Source organism: Morone saxatilis, unplaced genomic scaffold, assembly GCF_004916995.1.
Source record: "Morone saxatilis isolate NCDOM2014 unplaced genomic scaffold, NCSU_SB_2.0 Contig2, whole genome shotgun sequence".
NCBI lineage: Eukaryota > Metazoa > Chordata > Actinopteri > Moronidae > Morone > Morone saxatilis.
Genome location: NW_023339762.1, coordinates 13,865,164 through 13,876,937, shown reverse-complemented (window position 1 = coordinate 13,876,937; position 11,774 = coordinate 13,865,164). Strand labels below are relative to the sequence as shown.

General features: G+C 40.4%; 1 protein-coding gene across 1 annotated transcript; it reads right to left on the bottom strand.

Moving 5' to 3' along the window:
* Positions 1-654: 654 nt before the first annotated feature.
* LOC118330395 (disintegrin and metalloproteinase domain-containing protein 10-like) lies at positions 655-11,675 on the bottom strand (the record flags this gene model as incomplete). Its single annotated transcript, XM_035664895.1, is given in 15 exon segments — positions 655-781; positions 880-1,100; positions 1,211-1,319; positions 1,427-1,610; positions 1,704-1,854; positions 2,472-2,655; positions 2,773-2,936; positions 3,442-3,625; positions 3,700-3,792; positions 4,602-4,751; positions 6,324-6,424; positions 6,974-7,132; positions 7,240-7,358; positions 8,999-9,149; positions 11,491-11,675. Coding segments are annotated over 15 exon segments (2,164 nt in total), but the record flags the coding sequence as incomplete, so codon positions are not given.
* Positions 11,676-11,774: the final 99 nt, after the last annotated feature.

The window sequence follows — 11,774 nt, the reverse complement described above, 5'->3', positions numbered from 1 at the left end:
AATAAATAAATAAATAAATAAGGGTACAATAATACCAATACTGCATTTTTGACGCAGCCTATTTTGGTTGCTGAACCAGATCTGACCCAGGACTGCAGTTTTTGTTTGGTAAGGAAAGATTTTAACACACTTCTTTCACGCTTTTCATCTTTCCTCTGGGACAGACCAAAGTCCCAGTGTGTGGTATGGCAATAAAGATGTTACTAAGTACTACTTTTATGACATTCATTCATAGATTGCAGTTGATAGGGTTAGTGAAGCCAGATAAGGAAAAGATATCCTGGGAATGTTGAACCTGGTTCATAGTACAAGTCTCTGGTTAAAAGGCAAGTTAATTATCTACCACATATATTTTCTTCATTTTTCATTTAACAAACTATGCCTGTGCCTCAACAGAGGCAACAACCAGAACATTTTTTATTCAGTGGATGGACATAATATCACTAACACCTTCAATACAACAACCTGCAGATGAACAACATGCTTCAGTGCAGTGGAGTGGCAGGTGGTACATCATCAGTTATAAAGAAATATATGTGAACAAACTTCAAACACATGGTTTGTCAACCACATGTTTAAGTTTGCATAAATAAACATGTGAAAGCTACATTTTCTCTGGTATGATTGACTTTCTTTTCAAATCTCTGGACTCACCTGGAAGTGGTTTGGGAGGGGGTAGTTTGGGGTTACTGCTCGGTGTATGCACACTACAGATCTTAATGAAGCCAGCCATGAGCATGATGAGGGCGATACCCATCAATAACACTGCCCACCAATGGGCCTAGGAAGAGAACGAAGCGCAAATCAAGCACAATCAACACAAACAACCTCATAATTATAAACTAATCATCCAATCAGAAACAAGAAGTTGATACATACAACAATCCACTCTGCAATGTTCTCATAGAGCTCTGGGTTGAAGATGGCCTTCTTCAACCTGGCCAGGGGTCCGTCTGCATCCACCAGACGACACTTCATGAACACGTCACAGTAGCCCTTGAAGTCGTTACAAGGCGAGCCGGCCGGCAGCGTGGTCACCTTCTTATTGAAGAAACGAGCCAGGCGCTCAGATCCTGTGCTGCTGCATGTGTTGGGATTCACTGTGGAGATGAATCACAGACAATTCAAAACAATTCAAAACAATTCAAATGACCATTTTATAAAAAGAAAATGCTAATTAGCAAGGTGGGGGAAAGGCTAAGTGACTCACTCTTCTCCATGCAGCACACGTGGCAAAGCTCGGTCTCGTCTTTGCCATCTTGGCTGGCACAGGTGCACGCCTCAAGCCCATACTTCTCGCAGATGGAGCCGGAGCAGCCCTGCGGGGGAGGAGCATGAGGAAAGGCGAGATCAGACACTGACTGGTATGAATATAAAGTTGCTATAACAACGGGTTCTTCCAGTTGTGAAGTCTTCAGCCACTCACCCCGTTGAGGCAGACTTGAGTCTCTCCGTGGCAGGCAGTGAAGTTGGCCTTGGGCTCAGATGTGGGGCACTGGGGAGTGACTCCATTACACATGCCCTGGTGAGCGCACTCTGACTCCTCTCGACACTTCTCGTTACGACCCTTGTAGGAGCACTCAGCAGTACAACAAGGACCCTGGCTGGGACTAGTGGGAAAGAAAAAGTGTTCAGCTGAGACTTATCACAAATTAGCTGGCAGATCTTCCTTGTGAAATATGAAAAACAACATCCACATCTACCTGCAGACTTTGTTGGGCTTTAATTTGCACTTCTTGTTGTCCGCCTGGTTGGCGTCATAGCAGCACTGGTCCCTGCACTGATCACTGTAGCCACAGTCACACTCCTCTCCTGGCTCCACCAGGCCGTTTCCACAGATGGGCTGGCCAGACTCTGTTTGGGGAAGGAAAAAATAAACACTGAGTCCGGTCCGCAAAAACTGGAACACGTTCTTTCATACTTTGACTTTTTGTACTGAGGGCTAAAAGTGTATGAGAATCAGACATTTACTATGAAAGCTGTCTCATTACAAAACCAAACCAAACAAATATTGCTGTGAAGAAAATGAGAAGCTGCAAAAAGAGGGAAACAAAATCAAAGTGTTCAAAAAGAGACAGATCCTTGACAGCCCAATGCAACATCACACTCAAACAGATAATCTTTGTCAGTGTGTTGGAGCAAGTGTAAGGCAGACTTTGAACCGCATGTGCAAAACAGAATAAGCTTTTTAGTCATGCCAATCATATGGTTAAGTGATTGAGTGAATGTTTTGTTTTGTTATGATACTGGTTAGAGAGTTGTGAGAGTGTGACAAGAAATACTGTCAGCAAATATAACACTGGAATAATGCCAAGATTGCTTTTCAAAGCTATTACAAGCTAATTAACTAATTAAGGTTGGTTGAAATCTCATCATTACAGGGAAAGTGTAATTATATTTTGGTTTAAAATTAACTGGACTTAAATTGTCAAGATGAAGGTCCTAGTTCGGACTAAAACAGAATGACGTACCGACAAAACAGTTGCTTCTCTTTTTCTCCAGCACCTGGCTGATGTTGCGCACGCTACAGATGGAGAACTTATTGTTGTTGAGCTTGTCTCCTGAAGTAGCTCTTGCATACATGATATAATTGCCCTTCTCCTTCTTGTCTTGACTTTTGGATTCTCCTGGGGTGCACTCAGATCCAGAGTCATGCTGAGAGCGAGAAGGAAAAAAAGAAATCACAGGGTTAAAAAGAAGAAGGGACAAAGTGTAGGAGCCTAATAAATTCCTTCTCACCGTGCATTAATGTGGCAAATCTAAGTAACTCACCGGGGAGCCAAAGTTGTGTCCTACTTCATGTGCAAAAGTGATATGGGAGACTTTTGGAGGTACGTGGGAGGCATAGTTCTGTACAGTGATTATACCAGTGTTGAGGGACTTCTTTTTTCCGTCCGAGTAGAGCTTGCTTTTTTCACAGATGCCTCCGGAGCTCCCTGTTAAATAAAAAGCACAAGTTGGAGCAAACCTTCTTTCAGACCACAGCTACAAAACATGAAAGATTTTACTCATTGAGGGAGGGAGAATCTGATTAAAGCCATGACAACTTTTCAATCAATGTTGCTATTTCACTTTACCACACCAGTAACAGAGTGCAAGCAAACCTTTGGGAATCATCACGTCTGCATATTATCTGAGTTGATATTTGAAGCTGCAGTTGGTTCTCATAACAGTCTCAATCAATCAGCATTTGAAATCCCAAATACCACTGACACTTTTCCTTCTTGTAGCTGCAATGTACAATGTAGATAAGTCAGAATTAACTTATACTGTAAATCACGGATGCTTTTCCTTGAATAATCTTTGGACTGGGTGTTCCTACCGATAATGGGCCTACAACCCAGTACAAAGAATATGATGTGTTGTACTAAGGTTTAAAAATAGGCCAGATTTTTATTGCAGTTGCTGATCACAGATGACACACCGACTGCCTTTCAGTACCTGAAGGGGCTCCGACCCAGGCCAAACCCAACACCCCGTCATCAAAGTCTCTGTCGGTGAAAACATAAGCCAAGCAGTAGTCATCATGGTTCTGCTCCGAGTTCAGCTCCAGGAACTTCTCCACCCCGATGTTGGCGAAGCGGAACGGGTTGGACCTGTCCCTCTCGTCACTGGTGGTGTTTATCTACACAAAGAGGGTGACGGCGAGTTCAGAGGGAAGAAATCAACAACAGGACTTGAAATCTGTACAAGGCTTACCCTGATCCTTTTCACCATGAAGCTTATGTTGCGAATGCCCATGAAGTCTGTGCCCTGATAGATAGCATCAATGGCCTTGACGTGACTGGAGATCTGAAAGACAAAGATTTAAACCATACTGTGTAAAACTAGAATGTAGAAAACAATGAATGCACAGTTTACATATAGAGTAAAGAGGTAAATAATAAGGAATTGAGTAACTAGAGCTAACTGCCCCGAGCCCATCCTAAGAATTATTACTGCATATTGGACTGCATCACGTCAGAGGTAGAAACATCCCTAAACTTTAATTCATATCATATCAATAATCTAAACATATAAACGTAATAGTTTTGAACCAGGACATTCTGTTTTGAGCAAAGTAGCTCGTGAAAAATGATATGTGCCCAATTAAATAGCCTCAGCTGTCAAAAGGTAACTAAATACACCTACCAGAACCTCCAAAGCTCCCTAATTGTTATATCTTAACTGACTGTTTTGGTACTGATATTCTAACTCTCTGCCAAAATGCAAATACTCATATTTCCAAAAATGTCAAACTATTCCTTAAACATTCCATCTTTATAGGGGAATTATACTTTTATGGACATTTGCCATTTGTTGTGGACTAGTTTTAAAATTTAACAGAAAACGAGGCATTACTACATACAACCCTAATTGGAGTGATTATTTGTATTTTTTAGATGGATTTATAGTTAGTTTTGTTCCTCTATTGTAAGTGTTATGAGTCAGCTCTTGCACTGAGTAAGAGGTGTTATTATTCTGATACTAATTAGCCTTTATACTCTTGGTTAAAAATATGCCTCTCAACCAATGTAAGAAAAATCCCATATACAGATTGTGTAAATCTAATTCTAACAGCACCATGGTAGCATGTGTGAGTAAAAGTGACTGTGTATCACCTGAGCAATGACAGCCTCTCTGGTCTTGTAGTACTTGTAGAAGAGGTGGTCAGTCTGAATGAAAAGCTGGCAGGTGTTTTTCTCAACCTGGGCCATCCTCTTCTTCCTCAGCAGCACGGGGTCATTAGATTCCACCATAGTGTGGAGCTCCTGGGGTGAGCAGCATCAGAGATGGAGAGTAGGAAGTAGACAGTTAAATAAAACATATATATAGCATTTTCAACCAAACAGTGACTAAATAAATTATGTCGGGTATTTTTAGGCAGTAGTTGCTGTATGTTCATGAACTCCAACTCCACAGAGGAACATACTGTACTGTAAATGTCTCTTACTTATTTATGGTGGGAAAAAAGGATGAAATAATAGGACCAAAGCACAAAATGTATACTTAAAGGAATGATTTGGTTGGGGGGAGATATAGTGGAAAGAAATATCAATATATATTAATATAGGTAATAATACATTTGTTTATTTTAAGTTCATGTTAGGGCCGTACCCTAATACTACAGCACTGCTGCATGTGCTAACTGTACTAGCTACTGCTACTAGCTAGTTAGTGGTTCTATTAGCTGACGGTGCCCGGACTGCGAGAACCAGGGGAGGTCGTAACACCACTAGCATTAGAGTGTGGGCCAGTATGAGCACCATAGCCAGAGCAGCCTCTCAGTGACCACGGCCAGGACCAAACACCGCCTTCAATGTCACCGGAGACCAAATTATTTACAGTGGCTCCAACCAGGACTAGACACTGCGGTTTCAGGCAGAGACAGGAGAGGCATAAAATGGGAGAGGCGTGTGTCTGGAGTGAGTTGATTTGTACAGTAAGTAACTTTTTTACATCATCCATTGTGTCAGTTAGTTTGCGAGTATTTGTTTTTGTGAAGTTATTTATTCTGTGTTTTTAATTGACTTTTTTCCATTCATACAGACGGCTGTTAGATACTATATATACTATATCACTATATATATCATGTATATATATATTAAATAATTAAATATATATATATATATATATATATTTAAATAATTAAATAGTATATATAATATATTATATATATTTATATATATATATATATATATATATATATAAATAATAAAATAATACTATATTATATATAAATATTTAAATAATTAAATATATATATATATTATATATATATATATATATAATATATATATATATATATATATATATATTATATATTTAAATAATTAAATTACATAAATATTCGACTTCTAGTCAACTAATGGCTTGAACTAACAACTATTAGTCAACTAGGAAAATCTTTCCTGGGACAGCCTTCGGTCACGTGGTACAAACTGATCGAGGACCATCTACCATCTTCGCTTGGATTAGAAAAAAACGTGAGAAGGGGGTTTCAAATGTAAGGGTTAACTAATGTTTGACTAGTTCAAAATACAGTATCCAAACTTATTGGACAAGCTTACAAGCTTAACTTGAGTTTTAAAATATAAAATTCCCATAAGGATAATACTTTCATGGACACCCCAATTTTTTCCCTGCTATTCAGATGAGCTACTAACTAATCGTGTAGACGTCCATTAATTAAGCTGAGAAAAGCTATTTTCATCACTTAATATAACTTAAAAATGCACAGAGACTCAAAAAAGGCCATCCGCGGGTATCTTTGACCCTGCCTGTTCAGCCGAACTATCCCTAGACACTATAAGGGTTTAACTGTGGTGTGTGGTTAAGTTCACCTTGGGTGGCATCTCTACGGCAGAGGCTTGGTACTTCTTCATCCTTTCAAACACTGAGCTATCAGCACAGCCTCCCTCTGGGCCGTACTTGTGCGGGTAGTCTGAGTGAGAGAGGCAGACACAACACTGTTAGGATTATGGGAGACAATGTTAGCTACTTAACCCCCTGAGTCAGTCTATTTCTGGCGCTATTCATGATCAGCTAATGGATGTACTTACACGCCACTTGAGCCTAGCTTTGCTATGTGAGCTGTTACTTTCCCGTCGCTCTTATTAGTGATTCCACTCACATTTCTGTTTAATTTGCCCCTCAGCCACATACTATATGTACACAGTTGATTTCAAATTAGGGGGTGCCAGTGTAGTAAAGTAGGCTTTGTGCTCTCTATCAGTACCAACATTGTAAAGACTGCTAAAAGGAGCCAGTAGCCTGAGAGAAAGATCGTGTTACTCAGCTAATGAGCACCCCTGGTATGCATGCTCCCAGGAGGGCGATCACACCAGTCTGCCTCCATCAGCTCAGCTGCCCTAACCTTGCACTTTCCCCACCATACACTTAAATATGCGTGCATCCAATTACACATACTCAATCATTACAATAAAATGGACTATCAAAGTATTTAGTATTTGTGTAGTTGCTGGGGACTCACGTATGTCGTCTTCGTGATAGATGACTGAGTGGAAGGGCACGTCTTTTGCCCCCAGGTATCTCTCAGCAGGCTCCACGTAGTAGGTACCGTGGTAGCTCTGAATGAAGCCCTCAAACTTACCATCCACAATGGCGCCATGAGTCAGGGTACCTTTCTCCCCTGGGAATTACAGAGGATTGTCACAGAGGATTCACACAAGATCAGTTCAAAGTTCAAGTTTCAGACGCATAAAAACTAGTATATTAAAATGAGAAGGACAATCTTACCATAGATTTCTCCAGTGTAGATATGAGAGGTATCATATGGAATCTCTTCTCCTGAAACATCCACCTTCAAATCTTGGGCAAACATGGTGGTATCCCTCTTCATTCGTAAATTAAAATGCCTGAAATCAAAGACATAAAAACTATATACAATAGGAAGACATCTGTATGTGATGACACAGGTTACAATGTGGGACAACAGTGTTATCTATAGTGTGAGAAGTTTGTTTCTGCGATGTCCCCAAACTGTCTGCTGATAGTATTCATGTCACAGAGTGTGAGCCTATGGATTTGGATCGGAATTGGGTCTCACTTTGGGAGGTAAGCAATATTCACCCAGCCTTTGAGAAAAAGGAGAATGCTAATGAAAGGGGGGAAAAGGGAAAAGGAAGGGCATGGTTTAGCAGAGAAAACATCTAAGCTGTTTTCTGTTGCACAAGGGAAACTGCAGTCTTCATCTTGTAACAGAGGGAACAGAAAATCAGGACATCTTGAAACAATGCTGTTTTTTGTGATTAAACATATGGCAGAGAAACAAAGATGCTACAGTAAACCTTGGGTATCATGTAACACCTACACAGTGCTCTTATTGTATGATTGTATTGTGTGTAAGTTACTGTTCTGTAAGCCAGGCATAAAAATCTGCTCCTGTGCGTATAAAGAATCTATTGCACCACAGTTGTTTTCTAATATGACTTAATCTCTGGGAAAATGTAAGGTGCATGACAATTCAATCAGTCAACACGTACAAGCGAAGGAAGATGGGGTGTTGCAAATTAACTGTTAGAATCTGAGTTGTGTCTCTAGCTTTGTCATGAATCAAAGCGAAAGAAACTGACACATTCTTGCTTTTCAAAGGAACAGACCTCTTCCTTGTTTGTGTTTGTTTGCACAGGCTCTTATCGTTCTCTCCCCTATTAAGCAGCATCAGAGTTTGGGAACAGCAGGCCGTGCTACACGGCAGGACGAAGAGCCAGCAATTGCCAAGCTCCCAGCCAGATGGTCTTGACTTTGTCATGGAGAATGTAGACACTTTCTACTGAATAACACCAATTTGTCATAATGCTGGATAAAGAACCATGACAAGGACTACATGAGTCCATCAATCCAGCCATTTATGGCTTCAGGGGGTTCCCACCCAGGTATCAAGTGTACAGAAACACCCTGCAAACACCTGATCCATCACAGCGCTACCTAATATATGCACAAACAGATTACCAGCTTCTACTTCACCTGACCTGCATGTATTTAGATTGTGGGGGGAAATAAATAAAAAATGACAAACAGCAGTAAAAAAAAAAGCCTGTTACAATCTAATGCCCAAATTAAGTCCGACCAACAATCCCATGCCCAAAAATGATCAGTTTACTATCACAGAAGCCCAATCAAGCAGCAAATCCTCACAACTGAGAGGCTGAAACTAGGTAATGTCTGGTATTCCCTTAACTGAGACCATAGCAACTTTAGAGAAAGAATCCAATGCTGAGATTTAAATCCCTCCTGACCACAGAGTCAGTGTGAAGACCCCAGCCAGCTTTGTGATTTCATAAAACAGGATTAAATGTAAATAACTGTGAATCACACTGCAAATCTCTGCTACAGCTAACCTCCATCTTTAATCATAAACAATATGGACATATGGGATGAGCTCTGCAAATAAATACACAGACAAGAAATAAAGACATAGATGAGGAGACATAAAAATAGAGAGAGATCCAGACAGATTTTCCCTTTAGAGTAATATCTGGAAAAACTGACAAACCTTCCATGGGCATGAAAATCTAAGTGAAGGAACTTGTCTTCATGAGTGAGTGCCCTCTTGGCCCTCTCATGGTTGCTGTGCAAAAGCTCCGTTTCGTAGGACAGGCCTTCATAGTGACGGATGTACTTGTTCAGGGGGTTTCTGTAGTGTCCTGTGGAAAAAACAACAACACATGAACTCCTGTTATCAGCACAAACAATGAAAATACACACCTTATGAACATTAATGAAATTCTTATCTTAATCTTATATCCTTATAGAATCAAGTAAAGACAACAACAAAAACAGCCATCCCAGGTGTACAGATACAATCTCTTTGTCTAGGTTGTACATGTATGTACTGTATCTAATTGGATCAGAAATAAATTGTGTACATAGATGAGCCAGAGATCTCATAATACAGAATATGAATTAAAGAAGAAAGTCTGTAACAGTGTGTCTGTCACATGTACTTTTCTGAGCAGATGGAAGTTAAACTTAAAAAGGCTTGTTTTGTTTGTTAGGCAATGCATTTCAAGCATTAGATACTCAAATTCAGGGCCTTACAGTGACACTGGAGAATAACGACATTTTACGGTAAATAACTGAGACATGGTACATGTTAGGAGAATGTAGGTGCCTATTTTCAGCTAAATCCATTTAAGACAAATGGATGCCAGTTTTGGAGCTGTGCTCAACAACAGCCCCCAGCGTCACAGCATTATTATTTTGCCACCAGAAGAGTGGGTGGCGAGCTCGAAGGAAAAAGATTCTCGAGCACCTCCACCCATTTCACTAACTGTTTCACACTCAAAAACAGTCTGACAAACTCCACTTCGAGAAAACATAGTAATTTTGTTTAGGGCCAATTCCACCCTTCTTAAAGTTACTTTGTTTCTGATGTTTAGACAGCTGGTGGATCTGTAAGATCAGATCTTGCCCCATAACATATAAACCAAAATAAAGTATTTTCAGTGAATGCAGTATATATAATTAGTACCGTCTGACAGGTAATTATGCCTGACTAGTGAGCCATAAATTACAGGATTCAGTGCAACTGTGTAACAAAGATGGGTAAGTAGACCAGGCTTCAGCTAGTTCTCTGTTCATGTGCATTATGAAATATTTAGGCGCTAACATTAAATTTTTCATTGAGGTGAGCATGAGAAGTGAAGGCCACGACTACTCTGAAATATCTTAATTTAACAAATGAATATCGCAAACACAAAAGATTCTTGTTTCCTACATTTGCGATTGCGAAATGAGTTACAGTTAGAGGGAATTGCTATTTTTGCATCAAAATGTTCATTTTCTCTGAAACAACGGTTCACATCATAATAATGTGACATTTGTTGGGGTCTGTAGCAACAAACAGGTTCTCTCACATCTGGAAAATAAGATCTATAGTTCCAGGGAACCTCTGCAGCACTACAGGACTTAATTATAATGTTTCCTCACACATTTTCTCTTTATCAAAACAAACTGCACATGGCCATATTGCAATATTTGGAAAAAACAACATAAGATTAATAGAATTACATGGTGCAGAACAATCACATACAATCATTTGATGGCCCTATAATGTGAAAAAAGTTGTGACTGCTACTTTCTGACAGTTTGACAAAGGATCCGTAAAGAGATTAAAACCATTCCCGATGCTTTAATATAAATATGGACCCTGCAGCTGACTGAGACTTTAATCAAACAAAATCCTACATATCTTATTTTATTTCGCTAATATAAGATGTATAAACACGGTAGCAGTATATAGCAGGTGTATGCTGCCAGAGGTAAATCACAAACCAAAACAGCATTTTTACGAAAGGGGCAATTTAATTCCCACAAGAACAAAAACAATCACACATACAGATTATTTTCTAAATAAGACTCCACTTACTGCGGCTCTCGGTTACAATAGAGAACAGCATAAAACACATTATTGACCAGCTATCAGCACCAGAAAAATCGAAATAACGCCAGGGAACATAAAAAAACTTGTGTCAAACAAATGTTAACCGCGGGCACGATGCAGAGTAACACAATATCAGCGCATAACGTTGTGTGGGGTTTTTATTTCAACGAGGAATCGACATGTTAGCGGCTCAAGTGTGAGCTAGCACAGGAGCTAACGGGTCCGTTCACCAGTCGGCATCTCCCGTCTGCTCACAACAATGGCTGTCGGCTCTGTCCGCACGGTAACAACACCACCGAGCCGAGTCTGACAACGAACAAACACGGTGACAACCGGCGGAAAACACTCCGCGATGTGGGTTGGTTGCAATCGACCGCACCGATCCGAGTCAGCTTTTGCTCCGTGTGTGGTTTGTTGGGTTGAAGTAACGGGGCTGAAAAGGGTGCAGTCCTCTTCATAACAAGCAGGCCCCGCTGATCCCTCCTGTTAGCTAACGGCGGCTATATCAGCCTTTCTGCGCTCCGTGGATTTAACACAACTTGTGAGGTTATTTTATTTATTTTTATATTTTTTTACCCCGAGAAAAAAAACGCCGCACTCACCTTGGGTGTAGTTTAGCAAGCACGCGAAGAGGAAAACTTTAAGAAGAAGCATATCTGCCAAATCCATTGTTAAAGCATTGATGCCGTTTTCACTTTATTGTCCTACTTAGATAGGCGCAGACGCCCTGTGTGTTTATTGCACCTTCCTCCTCATCGCCTCCTCTCTCCAGCGTCATGACGTCAGACGCAGGGCCGCCTGGCAACCCTTCCCCCCCCCAAAGTGCATCCATGATCCAGGCCTGCATACATTACTGCACGCCCAGGCAACAGCACTAACCCGTGTT